General features: G+C 40.7%; 1 protein-coding gene across 1 annotated transcript; it reads left to right on the top strand.

The window, feature by feature from the left end:
* The first annotated feature begins 1,175 nt into the window (after positions 1 to 1,175).
* On the top strand, positions 1,176 to 22,348 carry naa15b (N-alpha-acetyltransferase 15, NatA auxiliary subunit b). Its single transcript, XM_079264442.1, has 20 exons — positions 1,176 to 1,325; positions 6,540 to 6,624; positions 6,712 to 6,816; positions 8,228 to 8,385; positions 8,901 to 9,035; positions 12,169 to 12,322; positions 12,780 to 12,899; positions 12,994 to 13,089; positions 13,219 to 13,325; positions 14,855 to 14,927; positions 15,014 to 15,183; positions 16,434 to 16,586; positions 17,944 to 18,072; positions 18,191 to 18,404; positions 18,482 to 18,675; positions 19,619 to 19,727; positions 19,810 to 19,908; positions 19,998 to 20,141; positions 21,543 to 21,640; positions 21,914 to 22,348. The coding sequence occupies exons 1-20, from the start codon at positions 1,272 to 1,274 to the stop codon at positions 22,109 to 22,111; spliced, it is 2,595 nt and encodes an 864-aa protein (XP_079120568.1). The 5' UTR covers positions 1,176 to 1,271; the 3' UTR covers positions 22,112 to 22,348.
* Positions 22,349 to 22,612: the final 264 nt, after the last annotated feature.

Here is a 22,612-nt window from a genome sequence, read left to right as displayed (position 1 = left end):
GCTGAAATTGACTAAAGTAATAATAAATAAGAAATTTATGTAAATCATTACATTATTTTCTAATTCTGGTTCAATAGAAATTTTTTTAAGCAAACAAATAAGATAATTTATTACATACTACATCACTCATAAACTAATATTTTGTTGAACAATCCTTTAATATTTCCGCTACAGTCAGGTGTTTTCTTTTTCTTTCAGTCAGACTTCTGCACCTGTCAACAGGTATTTTGTCCCACTGTTCAACAGAAAAGTGTTCTAATTTGTCCAGGACCTATTTGTTTTTTGGTTTTTTTTCTTTCTTCAACTCAATTAAATGAAAAACAGTGTCATATATTACTAAATTATATTTTGCCTATTTTTAGTTATTGTTCCTTTTTTAAGTCTCCAGTAATTTGAGTGACTGTTGTAAATTCAGCCTTTTCTTTAATGAAAGCAAAGATACAGACTGAGCGCAACTGTATGCATTATATATATATATATATATATATATATATATATATATATATATATATATATATATATATATATATATATATATGTATATATATATATGTATATATATATATATATATATATATATATATATATATATATATATATATATATATATATATATATATATATATGTATATGTATATGTATATATATATATATATATATATGTATATGTATATGTATATGTATATATATATATATGTATATGTATATGTATATATATATATATATATATGTATATGTATATGTATATATATATATATATATATATATATATATATGTATATGTATATGTATATATATATATATATGTATATGTATATGTATATATGTATATGTATATATATATATATATATATATATATATATATATATATATATATATATATATATGTATATATATATATATATATATATATATATATATATATATATATATATATATATATTAGATAGATAGACAGATAGATAGATAAAGCACCAGATTATGTGAAAATCGTTTCGCCATTGCTCTAACTTACAAACTCTCATTTAGATGTTATTGAAGCCTGATTTTAGCATAATGAAACCACTCTCAACGCCATTTTGAAAGGTACCGGAGCTTCCGCCCGCATGTTTGGAGGAGGAAGTGTCTGAGGGGAGAATACGGAGCAATCGAGCTGAAGCAGGCGTACCAGGGCCAGCCACCATCACTTGACTCGACTCGTCTGGACTACCCAGGCTAACTTTAGCTACATGTGCTGAGCTGGAGAGGGAAGCTGATCCCATCTGCAACGATGCCCACGGTCACTTTACCGCCGAAAGAAAACGCTCTCTTCAAGAGGATTCTGGTAAATCTGTCTTTAAAGAGCTGCACGACCAGAGCAGCCGAGTTTAAAGCTCCTCCAGTGGGCTTTAAAGCTCATCCAGCGGCCCCTGATAGCCAGCGAAGCTACCCGGTTGTTATCATTAGCATTAGTTAGCACAAGTTAGCTAGCGAAAATGGCATCTTTGAATGGGTTCGCTAGCTCGGCCCAGATATGCGCTGTCACTGTAATGCTAAATAGTCATCTTCATCACATTGATTTCCGACAAGATGTTCTCTTATTTAATCATTGTTGTCTACTAAAGCACAGTGGTGCAGTTTTAAATGATCAGCATTGACAAATAGTCAGGCCAGCAGTTTGTCATGCAAACAGCAAGTTATCGCTAGCCTCCTCGGATGCTAACTAGCTAGCCACATGACAGTGTGGTGTGCTTGTGTTAGCATGTACTTTTCAGACTTCACAAGTGTTTATCTTTAAAGTTGTGGTGGTTTTCTACTTCTAAGTGGGATGCAGAGTCCAGAGTGTGTGTTTTGTGCCACAACAAAGGTGTGCTAAAGCTCTCTGACCAATTCACGCTTCTTAATCAGCTAACGTTTGCTAACTTAGTTAGCTTGGTAAATGCCTGTTTAAGCCAACATCCACCTGCACTGTCACTCTTATTAGTCACGAATCGATTGGGTCAAACCAACTTTGTGCACATGTTACGACGTTAGGAAGCAAGGGAGGGACATGTGTGATTGTATCAGCAAGTCTGCAGCTGACTCAGGCCTGCTACAAAGCCATGTATCTCTGCTGTGTGCTAAAATCCTTGTTTACTTGCAGCTAAGCTGTATATAATACAGGAGAGTTGTGTAATTTAGTTGCAGTTTTATGGATGCAACAGTAAATGAGCTCCATTTGCTCTCAGTTTGTCAACTTGAGTCCTCTCAGCCCTGCCATGCTTATTGGATGTGCATTGTTCAACGTCACAGCTGGCACATCTAGTAACATACTTTCCAGGAACCACTGTGGGCTGTGACCATTTATACGTCAGTAGCCAGGTCAGATAAACATAATTGTTTTTGGAAGGCAGGGGCTTTTTGTTATTGGTGGTAGGAAGATGTTTATCTGAACATTGGAATGGCATTCAGTCACAATCTGTGACCTGCACCTGATCTGGAAAAGCATTTGCTACACTTCACACTAGTGTATTGTTTACGGCTTTGGACCGCGCTACTAAACGCCCTGGCTCAATTTTCACAAACTAGCACAAAATCTCAGACTTTACCTACAGAACGCATAATTTTCTGTGAAACTTTGTGAGCTTTAATAGTTTATATTTAGATTAGCTCAGGATTAATGGCAATTTGAAGATATATCCAAGATTTTTAAATGATCTATCTGTTAATATGTCTACAATATTTGTATCTTTCACTGCTATAGTTTACTTGTGTCAGGTATTTGTTTTGAGATTAGACTGCATTTTGATGAGCACCATCATGCATTTAATTGCAATCCAGTCCAATAAGACAGCAAAGAGATAGTAATATAAGGTGTTATTGCTCCTAATATGAAATTAATAGTGGCATAAAATTAAAGGAAAATACGCCCCAGAACAAAGAAGTAACCCATGGCAGCTATTTACATGGCATTTCATCTACTTAGATTTAGTAATTGCAAAAACCTTGCAGTTTGAGTTTGTGTTATAGCATTAAAATGTTATTAAAAACCTAAGGGATCATGAGTAATCAAAGCAATCCTTTGTTGTTTTAAGATTTACTTTAGAAATCTTAAGTAAACATTTTAGTCTTCCTTGATTTAAATCACTTCTCAAGTGTCTGCTAAATCTACTGATTGGAAGATCCTAGACCAGCTGAGTAAGGCAGTTTGCAGAAATTGGTGTCGTTTTAGCTTTTATTTTGTTTTAAAATTGCAACTCACATTTTCATGGAACGTATGCTTTCTTTAGCATGTTAGCAAAGGAGGAGAGTCAGTTGAACTATGGTAGACTGCTGCACCGAGAGCTTTTTTATTCTTTGCTGTCTCTCTATAGAAAGTTTTCAACACTAAGAGGTGGAAAAAATGTTTGTAGAGGTCGTTTGATCTATTTAATTTGATTCAGGTGTGTTAAAGCAGAGATACACGGTAAACCTGCTGGATTGCGGACCCTGTAGGACCGAGTTGAATACCACTATACTAAGCGTAAATCAGATTGTGGGAGTTTGTTGTAGCTCAGCTAGATGATGATAGGACACCTTTCAGTTTTATTCTTCACACAAGTGATCAAGCTCTTTTCCGAAGTTTAAGTGGACAGTGGGCAGGTGTGCTGCCATGATGGAGGCAGGAGTTATCCAGGCGGTTGTCAGACCGATAAATGGCATGGTTTCCTGTTGGATCGTAGTAGATCTGTTACTCTCGCTTTTACAGACAGCAATGTTTTTTCTTCACTGCATCATGGAGTCCACATGTATTTAATTTATTTAAGGATGTTGACATCACTGTGGATTTTGTTGTTTTCTGGAGCTGACTGGGAAAAGAGTTACTGGTATCATCAAGCCAGGATGTGAAACCCTGGTCCACAAGGGCCAGAATCCTGCAGGTTTTCCATGTGTCCTGGTCCAGCACACCTGATTCATATCAGCTTATCAACATCTGCACAGCAATTCATTCATTTTAATCTGGTGTGTTTGAGCAGGGAGACATCAAAATCTCCCTGGATGAGGGCCGAGGTTCGCCCTCCTCCAGTCCTGGTCGATGCAATGAAGCAACATTTAAGACTCCTTTTTTTTCTGGCTCTGGTCAGGTATGGAAGCAGGGGAGTCTTTACTTTTCCAAGCTTCCTTTCAAAGTTGGACTTTGCATTATTAATGTCAGTTAAATAGCTGTTTTTATAAGCGCTTGATAATGGCTTTTCTGCTGGAGGGTACTTCTTCCTTTAGCTGGATCAGTTTAAGAGTAGACTGTAGTATTTGTTGGGTAAAGAAAAACACTACTCTGGCCAAGTAGATAACATGCAGGCATGATTGCTTGTGTAAACAGTGCTGCAACAACTTACATGTAAACTTCTCTGGAGTGTAAGTGTCTTGAGATATGATAAGCCAGGAAAGAGATGGATTCAAGTCTTGAAACTAAAGTTGCAGATATTTCATATTTTACTCATATCTGTAGCAGCATGTCCACACATCCTGGGAACTCTTTGTGTTGTACTTACTAATCTGCTGGAGTGGGACAGTGTATGTTAAGTTCATCACACAACTGAAGTATGTTGTTTCCAAAAATTATGAGCAGCGTTAATGTGTAGAGAACATGTCGTAAAAAAGCCCATCGAGGTGAACAATTCATCCTTTCAGTGTGGATGCTACTGTGCGCATTTTCAGTGATAGTGCTTCTGCACAAGCTTGTTGTGATGCAGCTTTTTTTCTGGTTTATACTAAAAGAAAAATCACTAATCTATAAAAAAACAAAAAAAACAAAAACCCACACATTTAAAGTGCAGTTTTAATTTGGAAAACACAGTTTTCTGGTAGTTACATGCATAAACAAAAACATTAAATTGTTGCATAAGGAAACAAGCTCCACGAAGCTTTTTGTGACAAGTTAAAACAGCCTGATTGCAAAGTTGCTGCAGTTTCACGTTTTTCAAAAGGTTATGACGCTCCTTGTTTTTCCTTTTTTTTTTTTTTTTTTTTTTTTTCGTAGTTCAATGTGTTTATAATTCAACATTTTGTCCCGTCTCAAGAGATGTTTAGATTTTTATGATTAGAAGGTGCGCAGAAGAAATGCCTGAACTTAAATCCATTGCCGATAGTTGGATACAGTGAAAAGCTTCACCAAAATGCTGCTTTCCTCTCACCATAGTACAAATGCAGCATCAATGTTTTACACTTTGAAATGTTTTATCAGAATCAGACGTTGGCACACTCGGCTCCTTGTTGCAAGCCCTGCAGCCTTGAGCCACATGCTCCAACCGATTCTCTCTGAGACTCGGCAGGCTGAGTTATTTTGGTAAAGAACATGCTGGGTAAGCACAGCTGGTGATCTTAATGTTACTAAATTTACATGAAATGCACAGATGCTTGCAAAATGCCTGACTTCTTGAACTGACATTTGTTGTAAACATTCCTGACAATGTTATTGTGTTTTATTGCCTGAGCTAAATCATTACTATCTCTTGTTTAAACCTTTTGATTTCAGAGAACTAACAGCCTAAAAACGATGAGAATGTAGGCTGTACGGTGGAAACGTCAAAAGCAACACGTCTGTGTGGAGGCTTTTGATTTAGCTGGTTGTGTTCTAATGTGTTTTATACCCACTTCAGCTTGACTCAGTTTGGAGGAAGGTTGACACATTCTTCGCATAATTTCTCTAAATTCATACCATCTTCTCCAAACTTTGTGGCTCATGTTTCATTCCATGTTTTTATGGTTGGATTTCCAGTGACGATCAAGCACAAATTGGATCCAGTTGCTTTTGTAAGCAGTCATTGGGATTTGTGCCCAAAGCAGGAGCTTATGTATTGGTTCTTTTTGTCCCTTGTTTGTCTTTTTTATAGTCAAGTTAGAGTTCAGGTAGAGAGCAGGTTTTCTCCATGCCCTGATCCTCCATGTGTCTTCAGCTGGAGTAACCTTTCGTCTGTCTTGATGGTGCTTTTTTTTTTTTTTTAAAAACCTGTCACCAGTTTTGGCATCTGTATCAAGTTGACATCCTCTTTTTCTCATTCTTTTCTTTTATTCCCCGATATTTAGAGAAGTGGTTGGTGGGGTAACAAAATGCCATTTGCCAGCTTAGCTCTTCCTCTCTCACGAACACACTGTCTCGCCTAACTGATATTAATCAGCTTAAAAGCAGAGGTGGTGCACCATTTGTGCAACAGTGTCCTAAAATAAAGCTTTGGGACCAACGGCTTGTTACTTGAAATGTGTCCATGCCAGAGCTTTTTTTTTTTTTATGTTGTGGTAGAAATCTGATCTTTGATTATATTTTTTTAGTATCTGTGGGAAGATGTGTTTTATGTACACGAGATCACATGATCATGTTGTTTGCAACCACCTTGAATTTGCTCTTTCTTGTTGCGAACTCGCTTAAAATTTGCAACACAAGTGAGAAACAAGTTTGTGCTATCATACATGCTTACAGAATTGTTCTCGTCACATCGAGTGGATCTTGTATTGTTGAACTAGTTGCAGTAAAATCTGACCCATTGCGATGCCTGAATCACTTCTGCCTCTTTAGCCTAATGTCTTCTCTTTCCTTTAACAGCGATGTTACGAGCACAAACAATACAGAAATGGGCTCAAGTTCTGCAAACAAATCCTGTCAAACCCCAAGTTTGCAGAACATGGAGGTAAGCGGCAAAAAGTGTTGACAGAGGGAAAATATATCCTGTTTGAACGTGCTCTTCACCATCTACCGTATCATTTTCTTGCTGCAGAGACGTTGGCAATGAAGGGCTTGACCCTGAACTGTCTGGGGAAGAAGGAGGAAGCATACGAACTGGTGAGGAGAGGCTTGCGCAACGACCTTAGGAGCCACGTCTGTATCCTTACACACAGTACAGCAAGCAGGAGATGTGTTATTCAGCAGCTGGAAAGCTTGCGTGATTCTCCAGACACCACGTTAGAGTAGAGATCTTTGTGGCTGTGAAGCATCCTTTTAATACGGCTGTCTGTGATTCAGAGTGAAATCTTTGCAGATATGCAGCAGATAAGTGCTATCTCAGCCTTAGCCCCTCTAAAGTCATCACATAGTATCTGTGAGCAGACACATGGTGCTGTAATCGTTTGAGCTGCTTCTCATTTGGAGCTTCTGCTGTGACGTGTTGCTGAAATGATCGTTGATGAGCTGATTTAGCCTTTTTTTTTTTTTTTTGTTATTTTTAGTAACTTGAACGTAAAAGGGAGTGATCTGTCCCGTTTTCAGAGACAGCCACCAGTCTGGCGGTGCATCACTGCTTTTAATGTTAGACCATGGCTCGATGACATCTGTTTGGTTTTCCAGATTTGTTTTATTTTTTACCCGAAGTCTGTATTTTCTCTTTAGTTTTTTCCCTTAAATCTTTGTTTTACTGTGTAAGATTACGTTTCCCAGGGGTGACGTGTCTAATCACGTGGTGGAGATATGGAGGTGTGAGCTGCACCAAAGGGGCTCCAGGCCGAGTTTGGAACCTGTACAAGCTGCATGGAGGCGCTGCAGTGTCTTTATATGTATTTTATTATTTAATACACATCAGTTTGTCCTACACATAGTTTTGTCTACATGTACTGATATTTTCCCACGGTTCTCCTTCAGGATGGCCTCTAGCTGGCTCTGTGGGAGAGTGAGTCTGCTAGATGTCCCTGTTTTGTCTCCTCGTTTGTAACACCTAAAACAGAAGCAGCTTTTTAAAGTTTTCTGGAGTCACTAAGAGTAGAATTTCTTGGATAATGTTTGGTTTCTGTTGGTCTCTGAGGTCGCTGACTTTCTGAGAAGGACTTCCTGCCAGCGCAGGTGACATGTGATGGGAAAATACCTTTTCCTCAGATACGATTCTCTGAGCAAATCCCACAATATTTACAACTGATTCCATTTTTATCGTGATATTCTGCATCACTGAAATCAGTCCTGTTATCGCAGCATGACATTAGAAGCCTTTACAATCTACCTTCTTCTACTAATTTGACCTAACTTTCACTTTCTGTATTTTCTTTTTTCTTTATTTTTGTTTTTATTTTTACTTTGAGGGCAGTGAAGTTGAGGAAGCAGTCGCCACTAAACACGTTTCTACTGGAATTATGTCGTATCTGTTGTTATTAGAGCGGCTGTGAAACCTGTGATCTCATAAGTTTCCTTGCATGTCCTAATATCTGTCAAGGGGGTGCTTGTGTGTGTTCTTAGTTTTTTTTTTTTTTTTTTTTTTTTTTTTGTTCTTAAAACAAAAGTGTGTGCTCCTTAACCACAGTCTGTCCCAGGCTGGCATGTTTATGGCTTACTGCAGCGCTCGGACAAGAAGTACGATGAGGCCATCAAGTGTTACCGCAACGCTCTGAAGTGGGACAAGGACAACCTGCAGATCCTCAGAGACCTTTCGCTGCTACAGATCCAGATGAGAGACTTGGAAGGCTACAGGGTGAGGACTCACTGAGGGGGGTCTGTGGGTTGTTTTAAAAACCTGGTGACTGTGGGAACAAGAGGACGGGGGGCGGAGAATCAGCTACTTTACTGATTTCACACATTCCTGTCGGTCACCTGCTGCATGATCCGGAGAGGCACGACAAAAATCTGCAGGCAGACATCAGGTTTGTCTCTTCAAAATTCATAGCATCCCTCTTGGCAGTCGGGGAGTCAGATTGAGGGAGAGGAAGGTGAGGATGTAAGTCTGGTTGGGAAAGGATTTAAAAATGTGGATGAGAGGAAAGGGAGGGGCTCTGAAGCAAGTGGCATTATGCTTTTTATTTTAGCTTTGATCAAGCCAGCTAGCTGCACTTTGATGTCAGTGGTCAGCAAAAATCCAGTGTCTTCACCCTGTGCTTCAGCACACCCCCGCCTCAAATTGATGGTTCGGGTTGACAAGTTGGGTTTTAATAGCATATTACCACCCCCCTGTTAGGCATGAGGAAATGAACCTGTCATCTTTTGCCGCAGGAGACGCGGTACCAGCTGTTGCAGCTGCGTCCAGCCCAGCGGGCCTCTTGGATCGGCTATGCCATCGCTTATCACCTCCTGGAAGACTATGAAATGGCAGCAAAGATCATCGAAGAGTTCAGGAAAACACAGCAGGTCAGACCCAACAACACACTTCCATTGAAGCCATCATTACACTTCCCATCCGAAGCAGAAAAAGTCACCATTCAGTAAATAAGAACTTCTTCCTGTTAGATATTTACTGCATTGATGACGATGTTTCAGCTGCAAGAAGCTGATAAACCCTGGCAGATGCAGGAAGCAGCTTCTCATTTATCTGTCAGAAGACACAAGATGTTAATCTGTTTTAAGTGTCAAAATATTGGCATCGAAGGACATGTGAAACGACAAAATCTGGCATCAGAACTGTGCAACACATCAATAAAAACTGGAAGGACTGGAAAGATGATGGTATTCAGTGATCACACCGTTTATTTCACTGGAGAAAGAGTAAACTCCGGTTTAGTGAAAGTAAAAACATATGTCCCTTTATTTATTTGTGTATTTGTTGTACATTTGTTTGTTTTCCTTTGGGGGCTTGTTTTGTCTTGTTTTTATTATTTCTATTGTTTGCGTGTATGTGTGCCTTAGTCTTTTGACTGGAACTAAACATGTTGGTCTCAATAACAAGGTAACATTTCTTCATAAGATGTGTGAAGGGAACTGGAGAGATTGGGAATAAATAGTGGGAGGGGCTTAATTAGGTTGCAATGTTCTGATTGAGCAGGTTATCCATCAATGGATTCTCTCTCTTCCCTAATGGTACGGCCATATTACTACATGACAATAGCGGGATTCATCGGGCTCAGGGTGTGAAGGAGTGGTTCAGGGAGCTTGAGACATCATTTTCACACATGCATTGGCCACCACAAAGTCCAGACCTGAACCCCTCTGAGTATGTTTGGGATGAACTGGAGAACGAGTGGTCAGACTCTCCCATCATCACTTCCAAATCTTGGAGGAAAACAAATGCAGCAGACACACTCAAACACACAGTTTGTGTGCTGTGGTCTCTGCAAACTACAAACTTGTGTGTAACATGAATAATAAGTTTGAAGTCTTCATGTTTGTGGCCGACAAGTTGGTGATTTTTAAATCCATTTTACGTCTGGTTTTTCATCTGTTTTTACACGAGTGTTGCTCACAGCGGTGTAGCTCACCAGCTTTGTCTTGGGCTTGCTCCCGATAAGACCAGTCTGCTTCCTCTCTTTGTACCATCTGTGGAAGACAAGCCCATAAACACAAAGACTAATTTAGAGTTTCCTGAACACCACAAAACCAGACCCGCAGCTTTGAGAGTTTTTCACACGGGCTTTTCACTGATCCCCTTCTAGCCAGGGCTGATGTGTCTTCGCTGTACATCAACGTCGCGTGTGGAAGTTCAGAGAGCTTCATGGGGAGGGGGTTTAAACTGATCTGCCCCTGATACACTTCTGAGCTGGCGAGGGAAGTAGTTACAGAGGCTGCACAAGTTGTGTGTCTGAGAGCGAGCTGGCATAGCAGAATTCACTCCAACTAACGACGCTGCCAATAGTGGGCTGATTCTGCATCACTGGTTTGGTGTGTGTGTGTGTGTGTGTGTGAGCACAAACTGATGCGGTGTTTAGTTTCACTCCTCTGGCATGTGTGAGGGAGTCAGCAAAGGGTTAACCTTAAGCACATCTGGTGTCATGGGATGTAACGTCAGGTCTGTTATATAAATATATACGTATGAGGTATCCTCAGATTGTCCATAATCTCTGCTTAAAGCTCATTTTAACAACTTCAATCACCACCAAACACAGTTAGAGCTACAAGCAGTTAAAAGAACAGGTAAATAAGTCTGCAAGACAAAATATGGACAAAGATTAAACCACATTTACAGAAAAACTCATTTTCTCAGTTTCCTTTGAGAACTGTTTCCTCTCAAATCCCCATTTCCTGTCCGATTACATTCAGATTGGTGTCAGTCTGCATTATAAATAGTGGGTCTGCACTGTCTGGAGTTTTCCCTCCATTTAAAATGAGCGATCAGCCGGATGACCACTCAGATCTGACGACTTGTTCTAAAGGATCAAACAAATCAGAGTGGGTTTGTACATAAACTAATTATGCACAGCCTTTAAGTTCAGTAGATAACTTTCCCTTTAACTGATTTTTATGATTCTTTTGGAGGCAGCAAAGTTATTTTTCCAATCCAACTAAGAGTCCTCATGTCTTAAGAGGCTTTCAGTGGACACCGTTGCCCTCTGCAAACTGCAACTTTAATGAAATTTGTATAAAATTCTGAATTTAATATTAACTTTCTTTTAATTTTTTATGATCAATTTCACTGCTGCTTAACATAACTTCCCCCCAGGTCATCAACCAGCTGATGGTAAAATAGCAGACCCAGTTTCCTCTGGGAGTTTATGACTGGTGAGATGATGAGGCCATCAGCGTAATTTTTCAGGCTCACACAATTAAAAAGGTTCAGTCATGCAATTGGGTTAATTGAAGCTGCAGTTAGTCCCTTGTAATCCAGCTGCACAGGAAAGACACATTTCTGTGTTTATGCATGAGTATCTTTCACAGATCCCCACCTGTTTGCAGAGTTTATCCATTTTTTTTTTTATGACTTCAACAGAAAATTGCATCCCTAAAGTAAGTCTGCGCTGCAGAAGAAGTGCTTAGTTGTGTCCCGGATTCCTCATGAGACAACGAGGACCTCGCTCGGTGCGAAAATCTGTCAAACTGAGCAACACACATCTATCTTTCAAATGACATAAACCTCAGCACCATGACATTTCACATAGATCAGTTAGTTAATTTATTTTGAACAAATTAAAGAAAAAGAAAAATATACATACATACCTATACATACATATGTACATACACATACGTATATACATACAGACAATGTCAATATCAGTTAAACAGTTTATATACTGTTGTGGAAAAAATGTAAATAAAGAGAAAATAGTTAATTTTTACCCATGTTCCATCCTCATTTACTGTAACACAGCATCTGTGTTGATGCTTCTCCCTCTGATTAAATCTTTAAATGTCAGCTTTGTTTTCATACCAAGATGCTTTAAACAGATTTTGTAATAGCAGAAAAATAATTTTTGGGGGTTTTTCAGTTTCAAGCAGAAACCCTAAGAGACCCTTGGGGTGTGAGATGATTCTTCTGATACGTGGACAGGGTTGCCGATACAAATGCGGTTTTTGCATCGGCAAAACTCACACTTTCTTTGCGTCTTGTGTCCAGACATCTCCAGACAAGGTGGACTATGAGTACAGCGAGCTGCTGCTGTACCAGAATCAGGTACTGAGAGAAGCAGGTCTGAACAAGGAAGCCCTGGAGCATCTCTCAAACTACGAGAAGCAAATCTGTGATAAGCTGGCAGTGGAGGAGACACGAGGTGGGTCCTTTCAGAGTCACACTTTACACTTTCTCCTCATTGTGATGTGGCGGAGGAGGTGAAGAAGCATGAAAACAGGAGTTCCACGTGTGTTATAAACAACGACCAAATCCTGCATTTTACACACAGTTATTCAGATCTGCACCGTTATCAGAGTTTTTCCTTTTACGCCACAAAGTCTCATGTAAATTGCGAGACAGATGGCATTTAAGGCACGCCAAAGGCTCTTTGGAGGAAACCGCAGATTTATGACTGTAGACAGATTTTTTTCCCTCTCTCTGATGGCAAAAAGATTTATTATTGTTAAATGTAAGTTGATGTGTTAACATTTAAAAATGTCCTTCATGTTGTAAATGATGCATAAGTCTGCTTTACATTTGAACTCTTTTACATAGTTGTGCAATTTTAGATTAATGGCTGGACTCTGAAGTTTGGAAATGCTCTCGTGTCTCTGCAGGAGAGTTGCTGCTGAGGCTGGAGCGTCTGGACGAAGCAACAGAAGTCTACCGACGTCTGCAGGAGAGGAACCCCGAGAACTGGTCCTACTACCACGGACTGGAGAAAGCCCTGAAACCAGGTATTTCTATTCTAAAACCGCTTGACTTGTCATCAGGAACCACAGCGGTTGCAGAAACTGCAGCTTAACTCTTGTTGTGTGTTTTTTTTTTCAGGCAGTGTAGAGGAGAGACACAAGATCTACGAAGAAGCCTGGGAGAAGTTTCCCAAAGGACTCGTTCCTCGCAGACTGCCCCTCAACTTCCTGACTGGTAGGTCTGATCATCCTTTGACCAAAATGTCCACGTTGTATTCATTCTAAAACCTCTAGTAGTCACATCCCAGCTCCCCCCCTTCACAGTTTGTATGAAGTTGTGGATTCATTGTTTGTGATCTTTCAGGTGAAAAGTTCAGAGAGTGCCTGGACCGGTATCTGAGGATGAATTTCAGTAAAGGCTGTCCGCCTGTTTTCACTACACTCAAATCACTGTACAACGACAAAGAAAAGGTGAGGGGCTGAAGGTGGAGATATATTTATTTTTTTAAATATTATTATACTTTAAGTTACCAGAGAGACATACATTAATGGTACACAAAACGTCCCACATCTCCACTTCTCCATCTCATAAAACAGAAGAAAAAATGAACAACCTATTCAACACACTCAAAATCCATGAACATCATGATGTATTTCACAGGTTTTATAATCCTACCAAACATTTTAAGATTATATTTTACTCAATAAAATACCTTAATTGTAAATAGTGGCGTTTATATTTCCTGATGAGTGGGTGGAGAGTAAGAACCTATTTTACAATTTTGTTTAGATAATAACACTGATAAGTATAACAGCACTAATGACAATAAAAAAAAAATTAAATTAGAGAGAATCTAACATATACTCTCCAAACAAACAAAAACAAACAGGATAACATGATCTAACAATCCTTACGAAACAAACAAAGGTGGGACAGACCCACATAAAACAAAACTAAAAAGAAAAAAACATCACATTGCGCTCAGGTCTTAGTTTTATCACTTTGTCTTACATTGGCTTGAGAAAATTCTTAAAGTCAAATTTTATGAGATTGCCATATTGTTAAAGTTATGAGGATCTGCCTTTTTATTCTTATAATAAATCTTGTCCAGTGTAAAGAGCTCATTTCACCAATAAACTAATACTTGCGGTTTTGGTTCTTTCCACATCAAAGTTAAACATTTCCTAGCAGCCAACTTTGCAAGGTCTATATATCTGTGTTCATATTTATTCCAGACACAATAGTTACCAAAAGACATAAACGTGGTGACAGACAGTAATACCTAAACATTGAGACATCTACTTAGTAGTAGAATTCCAATATTGGTGTAGTTCATCACAAAACAAAATGTATTTTTGTTTCTTACGCTGCAAAGAAATGACATCTCACAGTTCATTTTATGTCATTTCTCTGGAGTGTAATAAATCCTGTGAATCATCTCAAATAAAACTAGTTCATGAAAACATTTATGAATGAACTTACCTTTATTTATCTCGAACACATATACAATACAAAACAAGGATGCACATTTGTGTAACATTATACCTTGTTTGAGAAGGAGCAGAAGGAAGCCCAAGGCTTATTTAAATACTACTCCTTATCTACAGTTTTTACACATTTATATGGCTATATACACAGTTTACATACTGAAGGTCATCAGTCAGGAGGCAAAATTTAAAGCAGCAAAATAAATTATGAATTTTCTTCATTTTTATATTTATCCAATAACAATTGCTTGTAAATTTTTTTAAACTGAATAATATTATTACATAATTTTAAATCATCACTTAGTCCATTTCATAAAGTTAATCCATAAATGGAAATCTGCACATCTTGTTCCCACTTACATCTTAAATTATCAGCATTTATTACAGAACAGTCAACAAAAATGTTGTAAATCTTGATGATGGAGATTTCTGATGTTTTAATCTCTCAGAAGATGCTGTAAATGAAATAATTCTCATGCTCCCTTCATGTACGTTCTCTTTGGCATTTACAGGTGTCAATAATAGAGGAGCATGTGGTCGGCTATGAAACCTCCTTAAAAAGCTGCCGAATGTTCAGCCAGAACGGTGAGGAGGTCATCTGATGATGATCACGTTGATGCAGTTATCTGCTGCTTTGAGAGCTGAGGAAAGATTTTGCTTTAACTCTGCAGATGACGGCAAGGAAGAGCCTCCGACCACATTGCTCTGGGTGCAGTACTTCCTCGCACAGCACTACGACATGATCGGCCAGCAGACGCTGGCTCTAGAATATATCAATGCAGCCATTGAGAGCACGCCCACGCTCATCGAACTCTTCCTTATCAAAGCAAAGATATACAAGGTAATGCACTGTACGCTGCAGATCTGCACATTTACCAGGGCACATCCTGAGAATTGTTTTTCTAATCATTGCACATCGACGGCTGTGAATATTTGTAGAAATATTTCATCCATCTGATTGAAGTCATTGTGATCAGAGATTCCATGGATGGTAAAGTGATCAGAACAGGGGTATTTACATGATTGTCCGTATGTCCGTCCGTCCATCCATCCATTGGAGGTGCTGATTAACATGATCAACAGATTTAAAATGATTGAAACCACAGTCCCGTTTTGTGTTGCTGCTGCCATTTTTCAAGTCTTCCCTGAAGCTCATCAGTCACGTAACCCCCACCTGGTTAAAGCTGAACGTAGATGTGGTTATATTTCCCAGCTGATCTAATCATGACCACCTCTCTTGATGGGATTGAAAGTCTCCTCCAGTCAAGGCCCATTGGATCATCTGACATGTTTACATGAAGCAATTTTCCTCTGATTGGACATTCAGTTGAATTCAAAGGGCTCCATGTAGCTGCAGCTTATAGTTACCTAAGTTATTAGTAACAACAGGGAAGTTTAGAAAAACGTTGCTTTTACTTGAAGCACAAATGTTAGGTAGATAAATTAAATGCTTGAACAGAACTGATAGCCACACCCTGCATATAAATAGCGTGTTAGGATGAAAATACAAAGTAGTGAAGAAGAAACTCTGAAGGCAAACATGGCTGAGAAAATGCAGGAAGGATTTCCCTGACCTGGTTCGGTTTATTTGCCTCGTCCCGTTGGTGGAAAAAACTGCGAATAAAAAAAAAAAAATTTAAAAAAAAAAAAAAAAGCCTTGGATCACACAAGGATCAAAACCAGAGGGGAGTAGCCAAGACAGGGCGTCACTTTCACATCTTGCCTGCTGTCCAACATTACCTACCCCAGCTTTAAGAAAAGAAGGCACAGGATGAAACGTTAAAACACCAGTCTTGATTCTAAACCAACACTCAACACAGTCTTCCTCTGTGGATGGAAGACCACCCACCGCTTTCCAGGTGTTTTTATCAGAGTGTGTGAACTCTGTGTTTATTCCCACATTACCAGACATTCCACGTGAGATAAGTCAAGTCCTTCACCTAGACCCCGGGAAAGTTAGGCAGATCTGTGTGACCAAGGAAAAAAGTTAGCTGCGCTCCACAAAGTTTAGGTTGCAGTCCAGAGCCTTGTTTACCATTTTTAGAGGAGCACTGCTGCTGTCTCGGGTGTTGACCTTTTCCTGTCCTGCAGCATGCTGGGAATATCAGAGAGGCTGCCCAGTGGATGGATGAGGCTCAGGCTCTGGACACCGCTGACAGGTTCATCAACTCCAAGTGTGCCAAGTACATGCTGAAGGCAGGCCTGATCAAAGAGGCAGAGGAGATGTGCTCCAAGTTCACACGGGTGAGAAAAAACTATGTGCATGCTGATTGCTGGATTAAATGTCAAAAATAAACTCGAGCTGTTGCATCCCTTCACAAAGGATTGATCCAGCTGGGAGCTGACTTATGAATTGTTTTTGCAAACTTTCCACATTGCAGATTTAAACAGGATGAAATATTTATTTTATATGTTTAATTTATGGTGTTATTGTAGGGTTAAATTGAGTGTTGGGTGTTATTTCTCAATCACAGATGTGATCAATGCGCGGTGTCCAACACAAAGGATTGAACGGAGGGAAAAGAACACGATGCTACTTGATTTATGTTACAGATGGTTTTGTTTCTTTTTACTCCAAATTACTGAATACGCTCTAAATAAACTCTGCTGTTTTTTCCTCTGCAGTTTCAGATCTTTGATTAAAAAAGCCTGGATCTTCCTTTGATTTAAACACCAGCTAAATAAAGAATTTAGCCGACCCTGCTCTGTTCAGCCGGGACTGTCAGTATAAATGTAAAGATTAAATGAAACTGGAAAAGGAAGACGCAAAGCTCTGCAGAACTCATCACATATCTCTGATACATGTGCGTTGCTCGTCACAGCCTTGTATATTTAAATTAAGTTTCTGAAAAGAAACTGGACAAACCATATTTTCTTGTTACATGATGCAAATGCTAAGTTTTATATGTGCACCTGAATGAAATGCATGTGTGTGTTTCCCCTCGTGCTGATCGAGCGTCATAGTTTTACTTGGAGACGCTTAAAAACAGATTAATGTCCCTTGATTGACGGATTTCCCTGCAGAGCTTCAGCTGTACAGAATTATTGCATTTGCAGGACTTTTCCAGAAACATACCTGTGTTTCATGTTGCCTTTTTATAGGAAGAAAAATCCCCACAAAGTGTAACAACACTGACTTCTTCAAGTGTTGTTTGTGAAATAGGAAAAAAACAGCAACTAAGGAGGTGTGGTCTGCAGGATCTCCTTAATTCAGACCCTGAGGAGTAACGGATTAAGCTCGTATGATAGCAGCAGGGCCGTATTAAAAGTACACAGGCCCCTGAGCCCAGAGTGTTCCAGGGGCCCCGTTCCACACCATAAAATTGTGGAAATTGTGAATTGTGAAACGACATTTCTAACATCTCTCAGCCAGTGGTACCAACAGCATTACACTAAACACTGTGGTGTAACTATCCGGCTTTTATGTACATATTGTTTCATGTCCAAACTGCTGGTGTTTGCCTTACAAGAACCCCACATGGGCCCCGAGAGGGCGTGGGCCCCTGGGCCCCTGCCCATAATGCCCGTTGGATAATCCGGCCTTGGAAAGCAGAGCCTGTCCCTGCTGGATGATGTGCTCAGAGGTGTCTTGTTTTGTCAGGAGGGGGCGTCAGCAGTGGAGAACCTGAACGAGATGCAGTGCATGTGGTTCCAGACTGAATGTGCGCTAGCATACAAAACCATGAACAAGTTTGGAGAAGCCCTGAAGAAGTGCCACGAAATCGAAAGGGTGACTTTTTATTCTTATTATCAGGAATGTTTTTGTGATAAAGCTGCATGCTTGTACGAGACTCTTCTCTTGCCTGCATGAAGCCTTTTGTAAATGTTTATTTTGTGACTTAACGCAGCATTTTGTGGAGATCACGGACGACCAGTTTGATTTCCACACCTACTGCATGAGGAAGATGACGCTGCGCTCCTACGTGGACCTCCTGAAGCTGGAAGATGTTCTCCGGATGCATCCCTTCTACTACAAAGCAGCTACTACGGCCATCCAGATCTACCTGAGCCTCCACGACAATCCTCTGACTGATGACAGCAAAGAGCTGCAGGCCGACACCGGTCAGAGGAATTCCCATTTGGACCGTTAGCAGCACATCCGGACCCGATCTAACGCCTCCCTCGGTCTCTTTCTGCAGCCAATCTTTCGGACAAAGAACTGAAGAAGCTGAGGAACAAACAGCGAAGAGCCCAGAAGAAGGCCCAGCTCGAGGAGGAGAAGAAGAACGCCGAGAAGGAGAAACAGCTGAAGAACCAGAAGAAGAAGAAAGAAGATGATGACGAGGAAATAGGAGGACCCAAAGAGGAGCTGATCCCTGACAAACTGGTGAAGGTCAGCGGGGAAAGTGGGAAGCCGGCAAATCGGCCCAGTCTGATCGCGTGATGCTTGATTCCTGTATGTTTCTCTCTCTCTCTCTCTCTTTCTTTCTGTCTCCCTCTCTTTTTCTCACGTTTTCTCTTTCTATCGCTCTTTTTCTATCTCTTATCCTTATCTCCTCTTTTTCTCTCTCACCATCTTTCTCTCTCTGTGTCTCTCTTTTTTCTTTCTCACTCTTTTTCTTTTTCTCTCTCTCACGCCATCTTGTCTCTGTCTCTTTCTCTCTTTCTTTCACTCTGTCTCTCCCTCTCTCTTTATCTCTTTTTCTCTCTTGGTTTCTTTTTCTATCTCTTTTTCTCTCTCTCTCGCCGCCCTTCTCTCTGTCTGTTTTTTTCTTTCTTTTTCTTTCTTTCTCTCTTTCACGCCGTCTTTTCTCTCTTTCTCTCTTTCTTTCTTTCACTCTCTCTCTCTCTCTCTGTCTTTATCTCCTTTTTTTCTCTCTCTCGCCGTCTTTTCGCTCTCTCTCACTCTGTCTGTCTTTCTACCTCTCTCTCTCTCTCGCCTCTCGCCGTCTTTCTGTCTCCCTCTCTCTCTGTGTCTCTCTCTCTCGCCTCTCGCCGTCTTTCTGTCTCCCTCTCTCTCTGTGTCTCTCTCTCTCGCCTCTCGCCGTCTTTCTGTCTCCCTCTCTCTCTGTGTCTCTCTCTCTCGCCTCTCGCCGTCTTTCTGTCTCCCTCTCTCTCTCTCTCTGTCTCTGTCTCTCCCTTACTCCTTCCCGCTCTGTCTCTCCCTCTCTCTCTCCCTCCCGCTCTCTGTCTCTCTCTCTCTCTGTCTCTGTCTCTCCCTTACGCCTTCCCGCTCTCTGTCTCTCTCTCTCTGTCTCTGTCTCTCCCTCTCTCTCTCCCTCCCTCTCCCGCTCTCTCTCTCTCTCTCTCGTGTCCTTCCCGTTTCCCGCTACCAGGTAGAAAATCCACTGGAAGAAGCCATCAAGTTCCTGATGCCTCTCAAACAACTGGTCAAAGACAAAATCGACACACATCTTATGGCCTTTGAGATCTACTTCAGGAGAGGTTTGAAGAGATTAAGAGATTAAATCAAACTTTACTTTTTTTCATTCTGTTGACAAGTTTCTAACCTTTGTTCTCCTCTCAGAAAAATACCTGTTGATGCTCCAGTCAGTGAAGCGGGCACTGGCCATCGACCGCGACCACCCGTGGCTGCATCAGTGTCTTGTGCGCTTCTTTAAAGGAGGTAAGTACACAGTCCAACATCTCTTTTCTTAAATGCTTCCCTTCGTCTCATCCTCATCTCTTCTGTCTTTTCCCTCTTCTGCGTTTTAGTCTCGGACAGCAAGGAGCTGCCGGAGGTGGTCAGGACGGTGCTGAAGCAGGAGATCACCCGGCTGTTTGGAGACAGCAACGCTAAGAGCTTCAACCAGGCCTACCTCAGCAAGCACTCCAACTCCATACCGCACAGACTGGCTGGTGAGCGTCTTTGTTCATGTATACATGCACACACTTCGCTCCAGCGCAACACTTACGTGCTCTGAAACTATAACATGTTTTCTACCAAGCCAGACAGACATGATCATGCAAAAATTAGCGTTGGGGTGACAATGAAAGCTGAGATGCATGAAGAATTTTCTGAGGGGACTTTTATATAGAGATGCGATTCTCAGAGAAATAATCATGATTTTATAATTATCATTAGGTTAAATATTTTTCATTTCATTTTCATTTAGTTGAATTTATTTCAAGCGCTTAATGCAAACATAATATAGTAACTATCACCTCTGTGTGGCTCTTTCCTGATCTCTACTCTGTCCTAATTAACACCATCTATAACTAGGGATGCACTTTTAAGGAGTTCTGATCCGATACAATATCTGCCGATAGCGATATTTGCTGATACGAAATCTGTTTATGTGAACATTATTGTGACTATGGTTATTATTGCTGTTATAACTGTGTAAGATTTCATTAGGTTGTAATAAATGATCCATCCTTTCTGAAGTTACCTCACTATTACAAATATAACAACATTACAGATCTAACAATTTCAATTTTCAAGTTTTTATTTTCATTTGGCACATTTTACCTAAATACAACTATAAAAGTGTGGTTTTGAAACAAAGTGCCGTGTTCCTCATCGCATGCGTCTCACTGACTCTTGACTTGCCACTCGTGAAGCAGCCACTGACTCTCTGAAAATCTTTCTAAACAAGTCATAATGATCCTCAACGGTGCAGTTCTCTCCACAAACAAGAGCTGCAGGCTGCTTGCTTTGCTGTCGTAACAACAATACTGACCCTGTCAGAGTTGCCAGTTTTGGCTGATTTCAGCTGCACCGAACTCCGCCAAAGAGCTGCTCCGTTGGTAGCGCCATATCTATATTGAAAAAGAAACACCCACATTCTGGAGGCATTATTGTATTTTCACCACATACTGTTGCATCACAACGCCATTACTGCGTGCAGTATTTAGGATAAAAGGCTGAATGTAACTGATTTGGCAACGTAGCAGGATACGTAGCGTGGGAACACTTTTTTTGGGGGGGTGGCTCTCCTCTTAGTATATTGAGTGCGACTCTTGTTGAATTAAAGTGAGGATCACTGTTTTAGTGTAACAAAAAAAGTCACATTTTAACGTTCAAGGTATTTATTTCTTTTAAAACATGTCTGAAGCATGTCATCAAACACATCTGCGCCAGCTTGACTAGTGTGGTATCCATGCTTGGTATTGAGTTGATACCAATACTGGTATCGGTGCATCCCTATCTATGACTCGTCTCCCAGAGGACCCATAAGTGTCCTCTGTCGTCTTCAGCACAGACACATATTTTTTCCTCAGCTTCCTTCAGACTCATGCTCTACTTTCTCCCTGCAGCTGCTAAGATGATGGCGTATCTGGAATCGTCGACGGAAACAAAAGCAGCGGAACTGGCCACTGACCTGGACGAGTCGCTGGACAACAGAACCGTACAGGTATACATGTTGGACCTGAGCTGCTCTGGGACAAAATAGTCTCACATTGTCAACTTTTAATGTAAATAAAATGAAGAAAACAGGCTGAAGTGAGTCATTTCAGCTCATTATGAAGCATTATGGATATTGATGATTAATGATGATGTTACAGTTTTACATGGACAGCAGCACGAATCGCTGAATTTTACTCTTCACTGTAATAAACTTTAAACTCTGCCGTAAAAACAGTTAAATGAACGAGGCTTGTTTCCCATTTCATTCTCTTCCCTTCAGATCTGTACCGAGGTCCTGGAATGTCTCCGGAGCGGCGCCCTGGGCGACTGTAAGGAACGAGCGGAGACGTATCGTGCCGAGTGTCACAAGCTTTACCCCTACACGCTAGCTTTCATGCCCCCCGGCTACGAGGAGAACACCAAGATCGCAAACGGAGACGTTTCCACAGAAACGGAGGAGCTAGCCAACGAGATGTGAGCGCGACCGAACAACGGCGGATGCGGAAAAGGAATTGGGCCGAGCACGGAGCCTTGTGGTACGCCTGGCAGCCATTTTGTAGAGCCGAACACAGGAAGCAGAAATGGGTGTCTCGTCGTTGGGGCTCGGCTTAAATCGGGTCTGACTTGGCATGGCTTGGCTCTCTCCCGCATAGGTGAATTTCAGGACTGTGTGTGTGTGTGTTGAGTGTGTGTTGAGTGTGTGTGTGTGTGTGTGTGTGGGTAAGGGGGGAGGTGGGGGTGGGGAGGGCGGTGAAGATGACAGTTTTACTTTTTTAACAGAGTCTACAACCATGCTGAACATGAAAATAAAAAGTCGTTAAACGAAAGAAAAGCGATGCACAGACTTCTGGCTTCCTCTGCGATGATCAATAACGGCGATGGCAGACACTGGAGTCTGGCTGTGCTGCTCTGACTCACCTGTCACATACTGTGTTCCCTTGTTTTAAATCTAATTTAACTGAGAATAGGACACAGCTGT

This window comes from Telmatherina bonti, assembly GCF_933228915.1.
Source record: "Telmatherina bonti genome assembly, chromosome: 3".
Classification (NCBI taxonomy): Eukaryota; Metazoa; Chordata; class Actinopteri; order Atheriniformes; family Telmatherinidae; genus Telmatherina; species Telmatherina bonti.
This window is presented reverse-complemented; position numbering and strand designations above follow the sequence as displayed.